Genomic DNA, 21,013 nt, shown 5'->3' on the forward strand with positions numbered 1-21,013 from the left:
CATATTTATGGTATTATAAAATCTCACATATATATGAGATTTAAATATATATATTTTTATATGTATATATTTTTATATAGTAAATATTTATATGTTTATATATTATTTTAATATATATGGGAGATTTGGGGTTAAATTGAACTAATATTAACTTAACAGAATCTATATATGTTGAATATCATAACTACAATTTTTTGGATAATAAGGACAGTTGAGAAGTAAAAGGTTATTTTATTTGGATTTAAGACTTGTTATGGTTTATATTTTGCTTAGTCAACAAGTTGGTCTATTGTTAAGAATATGATTTTTAAGTAGAACAGCTTAACATTTGAGTTTCACTCTGAGCCAGAGGATAGCATCCCTTGACATCTCAGTGCTACTAACTTGACTTTGGTGCTGCTAGCAGCTGGCCTGGCACTTACAGCTAGGTTTCAGTGTCCTGTGAAACAAAACCCTTTCACAGAACACCAATATATCACAAGGCCATGATGGAGCAAGGCAAAAACTAGACTACTTCATTACCATGCTGGAGCCATACAAAAACACAAACCCTGTCCAAACCACAAAAATGACCAAACATCTCTCATCCTGGTTAAAATGACTAATTGCTGCTTCTTTATCAATTATAGCTTCAGCCTTGGTCTATTCTGCTCTCCTAGATAAAACCTATTATAGTACTCAATTACAGAATTGTCCTGGCTTCTACCCAATCCAGAAAAAAGTTGTCCTTCCTTAAATTCTCCACAGATCACTGAACAATAGCCCAAGTTCTATAAGTCCTTTCTTAAACTCTCTAAGATGCCTCAGAGTTCCCCAAAGACAGTGTTCTTATGGGGCAAAAAGCAACAAGTCCAGCTTGTTCAACTATAGGTGTCTTTCTGGTGGCTGGAGAGTATTATTCCCATACATTTATCAGTTCACTAATGTACAAACTAAGTTCTCCCAACTGCCAGCATTTACACCAAGACAAAGGTCCCCCAACCACCAGGCCATGGACTGGTGGCCTGTTAGAAACCAGGCCGTATAGCAGGAGGTGAGCAGCGGGCATTTGTGAGTGAAGTTTTACCTGTATTTACAGCCACTCTCCATCACTCACAATACCACCTGAACTTTGCCTTCTGCCAGGTCACCTGTGGCAGTAGATCCTCACAGAAGCACGAACCCTAAAACCATCCCCTGCTCCCCGGTCCATGGGAAAAAATGTATTCTGTGAAACTGATCCCTGGTGCCAAAAAGGCTGTAGATCATTGCACTAAGATATTAAAGTCTCGTGATTAAATTTTACAATTCTATCCTATTATTATCAAAATTTGTTGATATTCTGTCCCACCTCAGGTAAATAAAATATTTAGAAATCCCCAGAGGAAATGATGCTGGGATAAATTATTTTAAGGAATTAGAATAAGAGAAGGAACAATCAGAGTTTCTATTTTCTTACTCCCTTAGATGAGAGAGGGAAATAGTTTTCTATAAAAGAAAGCTCTCTGGCGTAGTGGTCACACTTTTTCTATGGAAGCAGTACATTTTACTAAGATCCTCAGCTCACCACCATAATTTCTACCAGCATTCTTTGTACAAAGATTTCTCCATGGAGCTGTCATAATATTTTTCTTCCCACTGAGAATACCAGAGCACTTTTTCTTCCCAACTTCTTCTTGTGTTGTATAATATGACAGATTATTAAATCAATTTCTCTCCCTCTTTTTAAATAAAGCACAGCATCAAGAACAGTGATCTTTCAGAATTAGAGATGACAACCTAGAGATATTTGGATTCAGTCTCCAGTCCTAACATGCACACAAAACCCACATCTCTCTCATTCAAGCTCTCAGTCTCACAAACTCACACTGTATGGTAATAAAAAGTAGTAACAATTAGTTATGTTTAATCATATTAGTGTTTTATTATATTAGGCATAGTATATTATTTTAATAGTTAATATGTATTAATATAATGATACTTTTGGAAGGAGAAGGGCAGAAGTGTGATTAGAACCCCTTATGTGAGCTCAAGTCATGTCAAACTAAAGAAAGCCTCCCTCTATGACTGGGGCAGGAGTGGGCAACAGAGGTCTGGGGAGCCTATATATTAAATGCTAAATATTTTTTAAAAATTTTAAACAAAGAATTGCCTACTTTGCATTTCAGAGTTTGCTGTAAGGAACATATGGATATGATCATTCTAGATAGGGAATTGGATAATTTTAAAGGCTTAATATGTGTGTATATCCTTTGATCCAGCACTTACCCTAAGAAAGCAATCTAAGTATTAACAGATTTATGTTTATAATGACACTGATGGCTGGCAATTAAGTGCTAGGTACTACTATGTATTAAGTCTCCCAAACAACCTGACAATATAGGTACTTTTATCGTCTCCACTATCAGTTCATTTCAGTTGCTCAGTCATGTCCAACGCTTTGCGACCCCATGGAATGCAGCACGCCAGCTTTCCCTGTCCATCACCAACTCCTAGAGCTTGCTCAAACTCATGTCCGTTGAGTTGGTGATGCTATTCAACCATGTCATCCTCTGTCGTCCCCTTTTCCTCCTGCCTTCAATATTTCCCAGAATCAGGGTCTCCACTACATAGGTAAGAAAATGGATCTAACTGACTTGGGTAAGGGCTTCCCTGGTGGCTCAGAGGGTAAAGAAACTGCCTGAAATGCCAGAGACCTGGGTTCAATCCCTGGGTCAGAAAGATCCCTGGGTAAGATCTTACAGCAGATAAATAACAGAGCTGGGATTCTAATGTAGATGTTCCTGACTCACACTGTAAATGCACCACCCTGACTCTCACTACTAGAAACATGTTCATCATAGGATTATCATCATACTTCCCCTTTCCCCCAGTATTGTCATCAGTGACCTAGGTACTTAGGCCTCTGGAATCATACTTGATTCCTCTCTTCTTCTCACACTCTACATCCAATCCATCAGCAAACTGTATATTCTATTTTTTAAATAGATATCATTTCCAACCACTTCTCATCTCCACGGTTACCAAACTACAATCTCTCTCCCTTAGACAAATGTAGTCTCTGTACACTGGCACAACAAACAGTGTTATCTCTTAAAATCCCAATCACTTCCCTGCCCAAATTTGGCCTTGGAGTATAAAATGAAGCAGGGCAAAGGCTGACACAGTTTTCCCCAGAGAACACACTGGTCATAGCAAACACCCTCTTCCAGCAACACAAGAGACGACTCTACACAGGGACATGAGCAGATGGTGAATACCAAAATCACATTAATTATATTATTTGCAGCCAAAGATGGAGAAGCTCTATACAGTCAGCAAAAATAAGACTGGGATCTGACTGTGGCTCAGATCGTGAACTCCTTATTGCAAAATTCAAAACTTAAATGGAAGAAAATAGGGAAAACCACTAGACCATTCAGGTATTACCTAAATCAAATTCCTTATGATTATACAGTAGAAGTGAAAAATAGATTCAAGGGATTAGATCTGATAGAGTGCCAGAAAACTATGGACAGGGGTTAGTGACACTGAACAGGAGTAGGTGATCAAAGCCATCCCCAAGAAAAAGAAATGCCAAAAGGAAAAATGGTTGTCTGAGGAGGCCTTACAAATAGCTGAGAAAAGAAGAGAAGTGAAAGGCAAAGTACAAAAAGAAGGATATATCCATCTGAATGCAGGGTTAAAAAGAATAGCAAGGAGAGATAAAAAAGTCTTCCTAAGTGATCAATGCAAAGAAATAGAGGAAACCAATAGAATGGAAAGACCTAGAGACCTTTTCACAAATATTAGAGATACCAAGGGAACATTTCATGCAAAGATGGGCACAATAAAGGACAGAAACAGTACAGACCTAACAGAAGCAGAAGCTATTAAGAAGAGGTGGCAAGAATATACAGAAGAACTATACAAAAAAGACCTTAATGACCTGGATAACCACGATGGTGTGATTACTCACCTAGAGCCATTCTGGAATACAAAGTCAAGTAGGCCTTAGAAAGCATCACTGCAAACAAAGCTAGTGGATGTGACAAAATTCCAGCTGATCTATTTCAAATCCTAAAAGATGATGTTGTGAAAGTGTTACACTCAAATGCCAGCAAATCTGTAAAACTCAGCAGTGGCCACAGCACTGGAAAAGGTAAATTTTCACTCCAATCCCAAAGAAAGGCAATGGCAAAGAATGTTCAAACTACTGCACAACTGCATTCATCTCACATGCTAGCAAAGTAATACTCAAAATTCTCCAAGCTAGGTTTCAACAGTATGTGAACCAAGAACTTCCAGATGTTCAAGTTGAATTTAAAAAAGGCAGAGGAACCAGAGATCAAACTACCAAACATACATGGATTATTGAAAAAGCAAGAGTTCCAGAAAAAACATCTACTCTTCATTGACTATACCAAAGCCTTTGGCTGTGTGGACCACAACACACTGTGGAAAATTCAAAAAGAAACGGGAATACAAAACCACCTTACCTGCCCCCTGAGAAATCTGTATGCAGGTCAAGAAGCAACAGTTAGAACCAGACATGGAACAACGGACTGGTTCCAACTTGGGAAAAAGAGTACAACAAAGCTGCATATGGTTGTCCTGCTTACTTAACTTCTATGCAGAGCACCTCATGGAAAATTCCAGGATGGATGAAGCACACGCTGGAATCAAAACAGCGGGGAGAAATGTCAATAACCTCAAATATGAAGATGACACCACCCTTATGGCAGAAAGCAAAGAGGTACTAAAGAGCCTCTTGATGAAAGAGAAAGAAGAGAGTTAAAAAGCTTGCTTAAAACTCAACATTCTAAAAACGAACGCCATGGCATCCAGTCGAATCATTTCATGGCAAATATATGGGGAAACAAGGGAAACAGTGACAGACTTTATTTTCTTGGGCTCCAAAATCACTGTGGATGGTGACTGCAGCCATGAAATTTAAAAGACGTTTGCTCCTTGCAACAAAAGCTATGACAAACCTAGACAGCATGTTGAAAAGCAGAGACATTACTTTGCTGACAAAGGTCCATCTAGGCAAAGCTATGGTTTCTCCAGTAGTCATGTATGGACGTGAAAGTTGCACCGTAAAGAAAGCTGAGTGCTGAAGAATTGGTTTTTGAACTGTGGTGTTGGAGAAGACTCTTGAGTGTCCCTTGGACAGCAAAGAGGTCAAGCTAGTCAATCCTAAAGGTCACTAGTCCTGAATACCCATTGGAAGGACTGATGCTTAAGCTGAAGCTCCAATACTCTGACCACCTGATTCGAAGAGCCAACTCACTGGAAAAGCCCCTGATGCTGGGAAAGATTGCAGGCAGGAGGAGAAGGGGACAATAGAGGATGAGATGGTTGGATGGCATCACCGACTTGATGGACATGAGTTTGAGCAAGCTCCAGGAGTTGGTGATGAACAGGCAAGCCTGGCATACTGCAGGCCATGGGGTTGGAAAGAGTCGGAGATGACTGATCGACTGAACTGAACTGAACTCCCTGCCCCAAGCCTTCCATGCTCTCCATGTTGGGATAAAATTCAGGAAACCCCAGGATCCTTACTGTGGCCTGTAAGTCTCTATAGGACCTAGCCCTTCACTGCCTCCCTACAACATTCCTCTCACTTCTGCCTTCCAACACCACTGTTCTCTATCCATCCTGCCTCCCTGCTATTCCTTAGAAAGTCTAGCAAACCTGTGTCACCATGGCCTCTGCCCAACCCTCTGTTAGAATACTGTTTACCCATGCACAATTTAATAGTCAGAGAAGTCTTCCCTAATCATAATTTTTAAGCTGATGCTCTCAGCATTCTTCATCCTCTTCTTTGCTTCATTTTTCTTCCCAGTACTGCCACTACCTGACAGGAGGTTATACATTCATTGTTTACTTTCTATTCCCTTCACTTGCACAAAAGGCTGGGGCTGTGTGTAACTACCTGCTGTTCTTCCAGCTCATGGATGGCACAGTGTCTGGCACATAGTAGAAATTCAATGAGTGTTTGCTAAATGAATAAAAAATGAACCACTTACATGTGTACCATGGTAGGTGAATCATGGCTGACCCATGGGATAAACTGTTCTCTTGCCAGTAAATCAGTGTGGAAAGTATTTACTGGGATTGGAAGATGTAGTTGAGCAAATTTCAAGGCAGCAGGCAGGGAGTGGGCAAGTAAACAATGAAGTGCAAATAGATATAGAGAGTTGTGTTTGGGCTCAAGTGGCTCCCACAGCCATGGGTGAACTGGGTTCTCAGAAAGGGCCAGGATTTGAATGATGAATACTAGTGGGAGAGGATTTATTATGCAACTAAAGGATCCCAAACTTTGAGTCAGAAGATTTTGGAGAGCAGGTACCATATAAATAGACTATATGATCTTGGAAATTTTATTATGGGATCTCTGAATCTCAGATTCTCATCTGTAAACTGGCTGTAAAAATAACAGTACTGACTTTCATAGATTGATATGGGGAATCTATGAAAAAATAGTGGAAGGGCTATGCCTTTATTTCTTCTTTATATTTAATGCGATAATATTTATGCATTGTTCTTTTTTTCCAGTTTATTTTCACAGTGTTCTGCTAGTTTCTGCTGTATAGCCATATGTTTACACATATCCCCTCCTTTCTGGGATTCCCGCCCATCTAGATCACCATAGACTTCCCTGTGGTATACAACAGGCTCTCACTAGTTACCTATCCCATGCATAGCAATGAATACATGTCAGTCCAAATCTCCCAATTCATCCCACACTTTTTCCTCCTTTGGTGACCATATGTTTGTTCTCTATGTCATCATCTCTATTTCTTATACATTATTCTTAAAACTGGTGTCAGGAAGCAGAAGAGGGACTTCAGCCTTCATCGTCCATAGTTTAACAGGATAGGAAGCATGCAACACTTTACTTATTGCCCTGAGATCACCATACATAAAAGGCCACATGCAGATGCTCCAGTTGGAAGTCCTAGACTGATATGAGAGTGAAGGGCCTTCAGGTGATTTGAACCCTAGCCTCAAGTCCTGCCATCCTCTCTAGTTTTCCCAGTTGAGGCCCTGGACCCTGGGGGTCAGAGATAAGCCAGCACCACTGGGCCCTGTCTGAGGTCACAGAATCCATCATATTTAAAAAAATCGTAGTTTCAAGCTGTTAAAATTTAGGGTGATTCTTATACAACGGAAGTAATTGGAACAAACTGGAAAAGGAAAGCTTCAAGAAAGGTAGACTTATATTGGTTCTCCTACCACAAATCCCAGTTCCTCAGAAGTTGTTCTGAAAAGGCTAGAATTCCAAGTGAGTATTTCCAAGGTACCAAATTTTCTTGCTTCCAACCTAAATGTCCATTGACAAATGAATGGGTAAAGAAGATATGGTATGTATATACAATGGAATACAACATTATAGAATATTACATATGGAGTATTAGAGGGACACATGTACACCCACAGCTGATTCATGTCGATGTATGACAGAAACCACCACAATATTGTAAAATAATTAGCCTCCAATTAAAATAAATAAATTTTAAAAAAGAAGATATGGTATTATATATATATATATATATATATATATATATATATGCACATATATATACATATATATATATATATACACATATAATGGAATATTACTCAGCCATAAAAAATGATGCCATTTTCAGCAACATGGATGGATACAGAGATTATCATACTAAGTAAGTCAGATAAAGACAGATCTCATATGATTTCATTTATATTTGGAATCTAGAAAAAAAATGATACAAATGAACTTTGTACAACACAGAAACAGACTCACAGACTTAGAGAATGAACTTGTTGCCAGGCGGAAGGATGGGGGAAAGGGAGTTTGGGATCGACATATTCACTGCTGTATTTAAAATGGATAACCAAAAAGGACCCTCTGTATAGCACAGTGAACTCTGCAGCCTGGATGGGAGGGGACTTTGAGGGCACATGGATGCATGTTTACGTATAGAAGTGTTAGTGGCTCAGTTGTGTCTGACTCTTTGTGACCCCATGGACTGCAGCCCACCAGGCTGCTCTGTCCATGGAATTCTCCAAGCAAGAATACTGGAGTGGGTTGTCATTTCCTTCTCCAGGGGATCTTCCTAACCTAGGGATTGAACCCAGGTCTCCTAAATGGTAGGCAGATTCTTCACAGTCTGAGCCACCAAGGAAGCTTGAGTCCCTTTGTTGTCCACCTGAAACTACCACAACATTGTTAATCAGTTATACAGGGCAGCAAAGGAGACACAGACATGAAGAACGGACTTTGGACTCAGTGGGAGAAGAGGGTGGGATGATTTGAGAGAGTAGCATTCAGACATATACATTACCATATGTAAAACAGATAACCAGTGCAAGTTTGATGCATGAAGCAGGGCACCCAAAGCCAGTGCACTGTGACACCCTAGAGGGATAGGGTGGGGAGGGAGGTGGGAGCGGGGTTCAGGATGGAGGGGACACATGTATATCTATGGCTGATTCATACTAATGTATGGCAAAACCCATCACAATATTGTAAAGTAATTATCTTTCAATTTAAATACATAAATAAATTTCTAAAAATAAAATTAAAAGTTAAAAAAATTCTTATTTATATACATAGTTCTCAAACTATAATCTTTTAATAAGAACTAGTCTTCACACTCAAGAAGAAACTAAGACTGAATTCTCAAATTGGAAGAAGGTCTTGAAACATCAAGTATTTGAAAACAGACTAGCCAAGACAGGCAGCTGAACATTTCTGAGCTTGAACAGAGATAAAATATTTAATTAGCCTATAAACTGACCCTGAGAACATCTGGAGCTTCCTGAAGGAAGCATTTTCTTGTCACTTCTCTTCTAAGACTGCTGAACAGTGCTAGCTGACATTGGTACAGAAGCAAAGATGGAAAGGCAAGGTTATCAGAACAGCCTCTCTGATTCCCATTCACAGATTAGAGAACGCAGACAAGGAAAATGAAGTTGCTTCAAAACTATTCATCTTCTTCAAGATGCAGGGAGTGCAGGGGAGGAAGAGGCTTAGATAATTCCCTACCAGGAGAGCCAAAACAGATCAATCAAAGTGGTTAGTCAGAGGCTTGGGAGAAACTTAGAGACCTGTCAAAATTTTTGATTGAAAGTTCTTATTTTAACACAAAGAATGGAACCAAAAACACTTGGATGAGGCAGCCAGCAAAAACGTGTTGCTGGCGTTAAACACACCTCAGGTAGGTATCACCTCATAACATCTTCTACATATGAATCCTACGTAATATACGAACCATGTTAGTTTTGCACACATTATATTCTTTAAGCAAAGTAACATTTAATGTTTATGCCACAGGGACTCTGTTAAGGATCATTTCATTCTATCCTTGCATTAACAGTAAACTCAGGGAGCAGGTTGTATTGTTACCTCCATGTTGTAGATGGAGGAACGCAGGGCCAGGAAAGGTAAGGCTTCTATGTAAGTTTACATATGACCCAAATCGTCTAATTGCAGAGCCTATAGCATCAACACTATCACTATCCTGCCGGCCAATAATAAATTAGGAGGCATTCCAAGGTCACTCTAGCTCCGTGGGCACTGGAGATATGAAGATTTGAATTCAAGTCCCAATACCACTTCTGACTAGCCTTGTGACCTTGGACATGTACCTTTCCTATGTGAGTGTCATTTTTTTTACCTGTAAAATGGGTAATCAGTTCCTGTCTGCTAACTTTGTTGTGAGAACTCTGTGAATATGTATGTAAAAATACAGCACATGGCACACAGCAGACACCCAATGACTGGGATGCGTTATTCTCAGAGATGGGCAGTGAAGGATCCTCGCAGCAGGGTCTGCAGTCAAGCAGTCTGGATTCAATTTGTCACAGCTTCTCCATTCATAACTTGTGTGACCATTGAGCAAGTTGCTTAAATCTTCTGTGCCTCTCTATAAAATATCTACACTTAATATGACAATTTGTAGGGTTGTTTTGATATTTATATAGGATGACACATGTAAAGTGCTTAAAAAGAGTGCCTTATACATCTCATGATAACTTGCAATATATTTAAGGTATCATCATCAGTAAACCACCATTACAGTTAATAAAAAGATAAGATTGATTGAAATTACAAAGGAAAGATAATTTTAAGATGATTATCATAGTGACTAGATAAATATTAAAATGAATACCCAGAAAAGGTGTTGAAAAATATCTCCTTTGAAATGTTGCAGGTGGTTTGAGCTACAGTCAGAGAGCTCTAAATCACAGATATCTTCTTTCCCTGCCCAGAATCACATTTTCAAACACTCAACATAGGAAATCAAGACACATTACAAAACCCATGACAACCAATGCTGAGTTTCTATCCAGAGTGTACCTTGCCAGTTGTTTGAGGTAAGGAGGCAGTGAAACCCATATCATGGTGCTTTCCTCTTTGCAGGAGGCCTGATATTATCCTTCGCTGATAAATCACCTTCCAGGTTCCCGAGAGAATTAGTAGTAAAAAAAAGTTTCCATTCAAATTGGTTTTTTTCTCATTTGCAACCTCAAATTTCCCATATTGTGTCATTCTGCTCTCAGATATCATAACACTGACAACTTGATTTCAATGATTAAAAAAACTACTTAGTCACATATTACACAATCCAGTAATCTTCCCTTTCATCCAAGAAGCATCATAATTGGAGTGAGCATCACAGCAGTGCAGTCCCTGGTCATAGGGATGTAACCACCAGCGGCAGGAAGGAAATATTTTCTGCTTCTAATATTTTGTTTCCTTTCCTATTCAGTGCTCAGGGTAAGGTTTCTAATATCACCAAAATTAATTTCCTTTTTTTTTTTTAAAGAAAAGAAATTATTCTCATTTAAGGATGTGTTGAGGGGGAGGTGGAAAGCAACATCAAAGGTTACCCAAATAGCAGTTTGATGTGAAACCACAGTGGAAACTTTGTGAATAACTGCAAGAAACTTGTTTTTTATCATCCATCATGCTAGGTGTTACCTACTCAAATGCTGCGAGTCAACAAAGTGTGAACAGAAAATCTTTCAAGAAAGGAGCTTGTTTGTGATATCCAGAGGGAATGCTTTAATTGACTTAATTTTCATTTTTCAACTCTTGTCTGAGTCCACAACTGAGAGGTTAGCTGTTTCAGAGGCCCAGCCCAGCAGTTGCAGGAGTATGGTCTGAACTCAAACACCTCCAGGGGGCCATTCAAGCCATCCCAGTGAGAGAAGAAGGCATCCTCCAAGTGAGCACAAGGACATACTTAGACTCTGGATAGGGGGCAGCTGCTGACCATCACTTCACAAGAATTAATGTTGCCAGTCTTCCTGACAAAAGGAACAAAAGATCTGGAGTTTTATGAAAAATCTCCTGGTCTTTAAATTTTGTAAACCAGTACAAAATTTGCTGAAACACCATGAAGTTCAAACATGTCTGGAGATTAAATAGAGGTCTTTAGCTTTAAATTCTCGACCTCTGGGAAAACAGAGAGAATGTGGGTTTTAGAGTCAACCAGATTCCAGCTTTACCACTGACTAGCTGTGGAACCTGGGGATTTATTAATTCGGCCCAAGCCTCAGTTTTCTCACCTGGTTAATAAAGTCTGCATTGCAGAGCAGTCATGAGGATTAGAAGGAAAACACATAAAATGATGGATACATGGCTGGTATTAACAATTAGAGATGATTACTTTATCTTGTTACACCTAAATGTTCACATTGTCTAACACATTTTCATAAAATTCTAGTACTTCGGAGCAACAGAAAATTGAAAATCTCCAATATATGTGAAACTACTATCTTGGACTATCTCCTGGTTCAATACACAAAAGGATCCTGCCTCACTCTTTACCCAAGCATGAAAGAAACTTGTTCCACAAGTTCCACTCCTCCATGAGCCCTCCAGTCAAGAAAGAACCTCTGAAAACAGTTCACAGCCTGCTTATCTGGGAGTGGGCAAGCCCACCACCATGGACCCGTATTTCTCCTGGTGCTGCCAGCAGGGATGCTGGGTCATGTGGTATATAGACCCTACATCTGGGTAGGTGGGGAGTGGTGAGAGAAGATGGGAAATAGTGGAGGGATGGAGGAATGATTGATTTTTAGTTCTACCTCAAACAAAGGTAGCCTAGGAGCCTTTGAAATAGACTATCCTCCACACATTCAAGGAAGGCAAGGGGTTTAAGGTAGGACCTTGTTTTGAGCCCCGTTTCTCAAGTTCACATGACCTTCTAAGTCTCCAAAGCCTCTGTCTCTGAGATGGGCTTTGTTCTACTGGACCCTGAAGTCATTGAGGACACAGACCACGTCTTTTTCATAGTACTCAGTTCACGCTAGGGTTAATTTCAATGTCTGTGCCACCTTTTTACAGGGCTATTATGAGAAATAAATGAAATAAAGTATGATATGCATACTTTATTATTACAAACAATAGTAATCTTGCATTAATATCCACTGATAACGTATTGAATATAACCACATTGATTATTAACAATTAGTACCAACAATTTACCAAAGCATGTGATTCATCATAATATGCTTTCATATGGAATTTATCCAAGGGTAATTCATCTTCAGAATTATTTAGAGCTTCCTATGATGGAATTAAATGGAAAATGGAATTAGAGGTGATGGAACAACATTCTAGTAGTGTGGGGAATCATTAGGCTTTTTCCAGTGAGGACAAGTGCTATGCTATTTACAAGATCTCTGCCAAAGGCCAGGGTACCAGGAGTGTAGCTCTGCTTCATGGAGAACATCCAGCGCGTCCAGGGAAGAGAGGATGTGCTCCTGGAAACTGAATAAAAGTCTCCAGTTCACAAGGGCTCTTGCCTTTCAAATCCCTGAGAAGTGTCAATTTATTCTATTTACATAAGAAGCTTCATTTCCGGGAGTTAGTGAATATCAGCACTCACTAGAAGTCAGAGGGAAATATTTCCATCCTTCATTGGAAGACGAAATGTGTTCTAAATTATCCTCACCACACTGAACTGTACCATTTACTGTCACAATTACATGTTGAGAAGCAGGAGTGATTTTTAAAACGGGTATGAATTAAATTAGGGAAATTAAATGACAGGCCTGAAATTCTCCATTGGGAATATATTTCCAAGCTACAAGTTTTCCTTTCCATTCCTTTTTGAGAGTTACAATCATGGTCATTAAAGATTTACCAGAAGTTTTACCATCTCATGTTTATCCTCTGAGAAGAAACAAAAAGCATCCTTTCCAGCTCCTCAGCCCTCAGACATACACTCCAAACCCTGCTGGTCTGCAAAGAGCGACAGTCTGTTCTACATTTCAGAATAACTGATTCCCAATATTTCAAAGACACAATTTATCTTCAACTCTTTTTTTGAAGTATAATTGATGCACAATATTATATTAGTTTCAGGTTTACAGCAAAGTGATTCAGTAGTTTCATAGATTATACTCTATTTAAAGTTACTACAAAATAATGGCTATAACTCCTTATACTGTACAATATATCCTTAATGGATAAATTGAAGTGGTGTATATATATACAATGAAATATTACTCGCCTCCCCCAAAAATTGAAATCCTGCCATTTACAATAACATGGATGGGCCTAGGAAGTATTATGCTTAGCAAAATAAGTCAGAGGAAGACAAATACTGTATGTTATCACTTACAGGTGGAATCTAAAAAATAAAACAAAGGAATGTATATAGCAAAACAGAAACAGACTCACAGATACAGAGAATAAACTAGTGGTTACATGCAGGGAGATGGAAGTGGGGAAGGATAATATAGGGGAGGGGGTTTAAGAGACACAAACTACTATGTATTCTTATTGACTCAATACCATTAACAGAGGATGAGATGATTAGATAGTATCACTGACTCAATGGACAAAAATTTGAGCAAACTCCGGAAGACAGTGGAGGACAGAGAAGTCTGGCCATGCTGCAGTCCATGGGGTCACAAAGCGTTAACACAACCTAGCAACTGAGCAACAACAATGGTTAATAACACAGAAGGTCAGATTGTAGGTCCTTTAGAGTCTGACAATCAGGCTTACATTTTTATGATACACTTCAGAGATCAAATGTTCTCTTCAATTGCAAACAGGCTACAGCCAATTAAAGAGCACTTCCCCTCACCATATATGAGCAGGGCATCTGAAGGTAGTTATAATTACTGCAGTAGTACCGGAGCTGTAAATGAGGGCATAACAGCGCCTTTTCTGGATGGAATACTATTACAAAAAGCAAAAGGCCAGCAATCACAAGTAATAACAAAGGGATGCCAATCTCTAGGTATATCTCCTCCAAAAGAATTTTAGCTGTAAAAACAACATCCTGTGAATATAGCATGTTAACAAACTCCCTTTCCTCATCTCCCCACATACCTTAATTCTTTACCACCCAAGGAGACTCTGATATCACACCAGCTACTTATTTACCCTCAAATTTATTAAATTTAAGTAATTAAATTTTTCCGTTCCTCAGTTATACAGTCCACCTTTCAACTGCTCAGGAGCCACCTGTGACCAGCAACTACCTCCTGGCCAGGACACATGCAGAACATTCCCATCACTGTAGGAAGTTCTGGTGGACGGTGCTTATCTCCACGGAGTCTCTTTTGCCAAGCTTCAAAATTCTCTGAAACAGAAGTTCACCCCGTTTTTCTCTCTCTCACCCTGACACCCCCAACAATCTCTTTATTATGCAAAGAAGTTCAGCCTCCCAGGTTTTTTCTTTCTTTCCTCACTTAGTTACCAAATTCCACATAACAAAGACACCCAGGAACTGGCACAGCCAGCGTGAATTATATTCTGCAAGGCATTCTCTGAATTCTGTAGTTCTTCAGGAAGAACAGAGATGTAAATCCAGTCTTGTTCCAAGAGACAGATACAGAAGAATGTGCATCAGTTATGTCCCAGGGCAATGTCCACATTTGCCAGCTTTCACTAAACATAGAATGTAGGAGGTGTGTGATTTAAATAGATTGTCAGGTGCTTCTCACTTTGAGCACCGGACCACCCACTGAACTGGCACTAAAAGGCATGTGTTAGCACTAAATAAATATGTACTACTTCATGACTGAGTGCGTGATTTTCTCACTTACTGAGAGTTGTCAGAAGGTCTATGTGCTAGTCAGTTCAGTTCAGCTCAGTCACTCAGTCGTGTCCAACTCTTTGCAACCCCATGAACCACAGCATGCCAGGCCTCCCTGTCCACCACCAACTCCCGGAGTTTACTCAAACTCATGTCCATCGAGTCAGTGATGTCATCCAATCATCTCATCCTCTGTCATCCCCTTCTCCTCCAGTCCTCAATATTTCCCAGCATCAGAGCCGTTTCAAATGAGTCAGCTCTTTGCATCAGGTGGCCAAAGTATTGGAGTTTCAGCTTCAGCATCAGTCCTTCCAATGAACATCCAGGACTGATCTCCTTTAGGATGGATTGGTTGGATCTCCTTACAGTCCAAGGGACTCTCAAGAGTCTTCGCCAACACCACAGTTCAAAAGCATCAATTCTTCAGCACTCAGCTTTCTTTATAGTCCAACTCTCACATCCATATATAGCCACTGGAAAAACCACAGCCTTGACTAGATGGACATTTGTTGGCAAAATAATGTATCTGATTTTTAATATGCTGTCTAGGTTGGTCATAACTTTCCTTCCAAGGAGTAAGCGTCTTTTAATTTCATGGCTGCAATCACCATCTGCAGTGATTTTGGAGCCTCAAAAAATAAAGTTTGCCTCTGTTTCCACTGTTTTCCCATCTATTTGCCATGAAGTGATGGGACTGGATGCCATGATCTTTGTTTTCTGAATGTTGAGCTTTAAGCCAACTTTTTCACTCTCCTCTTTCACTTTCATCAAGAGGCTCTTTAGTTCTTCTTCACTTTCTGCCATAATGGTGGTGTCATCTGCATATCTGAGGTTATAGATATTTTTCGCAGCTAGTCAGTTACCTTGGTATTTTCAAATGTGTTCCAGACTCTTCCTGCAACCTTGGTAACAGGTTTCCACCAGGGGTGTGGTCACTGGAAGACACAGATGGGAGACCTGGGATGCCACTCCTTCCTCATATCCTTTTCTGGCAATGTTTCCAGCACTACCTGCATTTCCTCTACCTTTCTGGCTCCCATTACATAGGCCCTCCTTCCACAAATCCAGCTTCTGCTGGGTGGTCCAGCTGGTACTAACATTTGTCCCTCTATCCCAGTGGTATGCCAGTAAATGCTCAACAACTGGTTCTCTTGATGGGAAGTAAAGTTCTGATTTGAAATGTTTGCCAATATCTATGGTATAAATACTTACACCCAGGCTTGCAAAATTCCTGAAGATTTAACAACTGACACATAAACCTCTATGAGCTAGCTTCAGCACATCACTGCTCTACCCTAAATCAACCAGCACCTCCTTATTGTTAATCTCTGGGTTTTCATACAGTGCCTATTTAGCTTCTCAACATTTCCAAAGATTTGTATTAAATCTTTTCTATTAGTTACTTGGTGTAGGCTCTATTTTCCCAACTATACCCTAAATGTACACTCTTAAGACTAAAATTTATTAGAGAAGTGCTTCTCAAAAGTTCCAAAATATAACTCAGTCATGTCACTAAGGATGCTGAAAGTTCAGCTGACACTATTTAAAAAGGAAGAGTTTAGAGATGAAGGAAGCAGTGAATTAGCTTACAGTGTGGCACAAGTTTCTGATTTCACTGTGCACTGGTAACAAAATGTTTGCAAGCTGGTAGCTGTGTGCACACACACTTCAAGTAACTCTGTAGAAGAATGCTTTGGAAAAGCAATTTGGCAAATGCACCAAAGCCCCCACAGTGTCCTATCCTGTTCCACTAGTTCCACTTTGACAGACTCTCATAGGAACTAATCTAAAAGGAAGGGGAAAGCCTTGTACTCAAAGATGGATACTGCAGCATTATTTAAAATAGGGTAATTTTGAAAACAACTAAAAAGTGAAAAAAAAAAAGGAAAATGATCAACTAAATCTACTTGATGGGATATAGTGCAGGCTTAAAATTAAAATTATGAATATTATAGCAATATGGAAAAAACATATTCTGCTAGGTAATAAAATCACAAAAGAAAATTTTATGTGCACCATAAATATCATGTAAGAATATGAATGCCAGAAGGAAAAGACTGAAAAGAAATATATACAAATAAACAAACAATGTGAAAGGAGTCTTAGGAGATGAAGTCTTTTCCTCTAATTTTCCATGAGTCTCTTTTTCCTAATGTAGGTATTCCACTTTGTTTTGTTAAACAAAAAATAAAAGACAGGGAAGTCCACCAACAAAGTCAGGGAGAATATTTAGAAGGGGAAAAAGAGACATTACACATTAAGATTCCTGTGAATGCTATTTTATATTTACAATATAAGCCCTGGATAAGATGGAGGTTAAAGGAAGATCCCCAATCTGCCATCTGTCATTGGTTTCCTTGTGTGTTGTTGCCTTCTCACCTGCATTTCATCTGCTCACCAACTTCTATCAAACTGTCCTTTCAGAGAAGTACATTTTATCACATATGGACAAGTAAGTAAACCTACTACCTATGAGATCTTCTGAACCTTTTTCTTACTGTGGAGTGAAGACCTTGGCCCCGAAAGAAGCACCTGTCAGCTCCATGCAAACAGATAGAAACAGGACTGAAGTCTGTCCTGAGGGATCCAAGCAAGGTATTTGTGTACACTTGCCCTACTCAGCATGGATCCAAAACCCTCATCCAAATTCTGCTGGTCATCTCGTTCCCTTAGAGATGATAATAATTGCTTCCACAGCTGCATCCCCTATTCCTCCCTATCCCAAATTTCACCTGAGACCAGATCTTTTTAAAACATTGCTAACAGTAGCCATGTATGGAAGTGAGAGTTAGACCATAAAGAAAGCTGAGCACCAAAGAATTGATGCTTTTGAACAGTGGTGTTGGAGAAGACTCTTGAGAGTCCATCCCTTGGACTGCAAGGAGATCCAACCTGTCCATCCTTAAGGAAAATCAGTCCTGACTATTCATTAGAAGGACTGATGCTGAAGCTGGAGCTCCAATACTTTGGCCACTTGATGTGAAGAGCTGATTCATTTGAAAAGACCCTGATGCTGGGAAAGATTGAAGACAGGAGGAGAAGGGGATAACAGAGGATGAGATGGTTGAATAGTATCACCGACTCAATAGACATGAATTTGAGCAAGTGCTGGGAGTTGGTGATGGACAGGGAAGCCTGGTATGCTGCAGTCCATGGGGTCACAAAGAATTGGACACAACTGAGAGACTAAACTGAACTGAACCAGGTACCGAGAATAAAGAATGGAGAAGGCAGTGGCGCCCACTCCAGTCCTCTTGCCTGGAAAATCCCATGGACGGAGGAGCCTGGTAGGCTGCAGTCCATGGGGTCGCTAAGAGCCGGATACGACTGGGCGACTTCACTTTCACTTTTCACTTTCATGCATTGGAGAAGGAAATGGCAACCCACTCCAGTGTTCTTGCCTGGAGAATCCCAGGGACGGGGGGAGCCTGGTGGGCTGCTGTCTATGGGGTCGCACAGAGTCAGGAACGACTGAAGCGACTTAGCAGCAGCAGCAGCAGCAGCATAACAAAGAAAACAATAACTACCCCCCCAAACTTAAAAACCAGTCCTTGTTCAATTTGTTTCAATTTTAAATAAACCAACAAAACCCAACTGCAGAATTCAACATGCTGTATTGCCACACAAAATATCAAAGGCCACACCAATGGGCACTGTAAGTATAAAATAGCAATAAAGAGCTCAGGCCCTGGAGCTTTACTGGGAAATGTTAGCTATTCCACTTATAAACTGGATGATCCTGGGCAAATCCTTAATCTTTCTGTTTCCTCAAAGGATTATTGTACAGATGAAATTAGTTGTTTTACATAATGCACTTAGAACAGTGCCTGATACTTAATAAGCACCCAATAAAGTTTAGCTAATATTAAGTTTATTCCCCCAAAATAAGTGTGTGATGTGGCCCCAGTAAAGCAGTCCCTGCTGCCCATCCCCCAAAGATACTATATCCACAACGAGCACACAAATTAATGGTAAATGTCAAAATATCTACAGTATTAAAACATCATGCTATGGAAGCAACCTAAATGTCCATTGACAGATGAATGGCTAAAGAAGATATGGTACATAAACACAGAGGAACACTACTCAGCCATAAGAAGAAAGGAATATCGCCATTTGTAGAAACATGGATGGACCTAGAGATTATCATACTAAGTGAAAAAATTCAGATACCAAACAACAAATATCATATGATATTGCTTATATGTGGAATCTAAAAAAATTATATAAATGAACTTATTTATAGAATAGAAACAGACTCACAGACTTAGAGAATGAATTTATGGTTAGCAAAGGGGGAAGGATGGAGGGGAGGGGTAGATTGGGAGTTTGTGATTAACATATACACACTGCTATATATAAAACAAATAATCAACAAGGACCTATTGCATAGCACAAGGACCTCTGCTCAATATTTTGTAATAACATAAATGGGAAACTAATTTGAAAAAGAATAGATACATATATACGTACAACTGAATCACTTTGCTCTACACCTGAAACTAATATAACATTGTTAATCAACTATACTCTAATATGAGTTTTTTAATTTAAATAAATATATAAATAAATTTCAAAAATCATGATACGAGCAGAAATGTGATCATATTCATTTCTAGAATTTTCTGTCTCACCGAAATAAACCACCTGAAGACAGGAAATGCCAAAACATTTTCGAATCTCTCCTCCTGCCATGCTTCTCTCCATTTCACTGGACATGCCTACCTCGAACCACTGCCCATGGGACTGCATCTTGAGGATGACACAGGGGTCTGGTTTGGAAAGGGCATCTCTGTCGGAAATGCCCTTGCATGCCACACGTAGCTCAACTTTGGTCAGGCAGGGGCTGTTAAAGATTCCCAGTGTATTGGCAGCTGACTCATAAATGTTGCTCATCTTCTTCATTCTGTTTTAGGCAAGAAAAAGAGGAAAACAGACATGCCAATCACTACAGTATTTGTCAAAAGAGAAAGTCTCTCAATCACCCTTCAGGAAAATGTTAAACACACACTTTTGAGTACTGAATATATTATTTATCTAGTAGGGCCAGAGTTCCAGTGAAACAAACAAACAAAACCAAAGAAATAGGTGCTAATGCACTTGGCTAAGAACACTATTTTCTTATATGATTTGCATACATTTGCATAGCAAAATTTTTAGTCTATGAAATTCTGTTACTGAATAAGTGCAGCAGACTGCAAACCTTAATCAGCTCTGTAGTAAGAGCATGGCTTGTGTGAAATTTTACATAGTTGTTAATTCATCAATTTAAAGACATTCCAAGACGTTAAGATTTCCCCCAAATCCAGCTTCTGCGTGATGGCACAGAGAAGGACAATTTTCCTTTCTCCAAGCTCTGGCCTCCTTTCCCAAGATGTTTCTGATTTCCTGACTCAAACGCTTAAGTCCATTTTCATAAGTCCGTTTCCCTTCCCTGCTCCTGCTGCCGTGTCAGAAATGCGACTGTGACCATTTAGGGAGAGCATAAAGCCTAACCTATGGAAACAGCTGCCACAGTAATAACTGCAGCCCCCCTTCCTGCCTTCACATGGCCACCTTTCACTGACACTTTGCATGACCGCAGCTCAGGATTATAGGGAACTCTGAGCCCAATACTCTCCTCTTCTGAGAAGGGCTGGGCCTGTAGAGATGTTGACAGATCCTCTCCAGGGTGAGATCAATATCCTTCCCATGAAATTCTGCTTCCCTGTAGCTTCCTTATGAGAAACAACACTGGAGTCCCACAGTGGAATTTCTTCATCTATAAATGAGGATAATCCATCCTTCTTCCTTCCCTTTCTCAACAAATAGTCAGTGAGTCCCCTTGGTATCTGATACCACAGTAGGCTGGAGTACACTGTAACCTCCTACACATACATGTACCCACACACCTGCAAACACACACACACACACATACACCAGCTGGTTTCTCCAAACTTAGCAGCTAGCTCCATGCCAAAACCAATTTTTCCAAAGTGACAATGCCTCTTCTTCATAGC

General features: G+C 39.8%; 1 protein-coding gene across 3 annotated transcripts in view; it reads right to left on the bottom strand.

Moving 5' to 3' along the window:
- CPNE4 (copine 4) overlaps nt 1-21,013 on the bottom strand; it is a 672,215-nt gene that overhangs the window by 495,119 nt on the left and 156,083 nt on the right. For all 3 annotated transcript variants that reach the window (XM_061167590.1, XM_061167589.1, XM_061167591.1), the window contains exon 2: nt 19,740-19,920. In XM_061167590.1, the coding sequence (XP_061023573.1) occupies nt 19,740-19,919 (180 nt within the window). In that variant the 5' untranslated portion in view covers nt 19,920. The remainder of the gene's footprint in view (nt 1-19,739; nt 19,921-21,013) is intronic.

This window comes from Dama dama, chromosome 19 (genome assembly GCF_033118175.1).
Source record: "Dama dama isolate Ldn47 chromosome 19, ASM3311817v1, whole genome shotgun sequence".
Classification (NCBI taxonomy): Eukaryota; Metazoa; Chordata; class Mammalia; order Artiodactyla; family Cervidae; genus Dama; species Dama dama.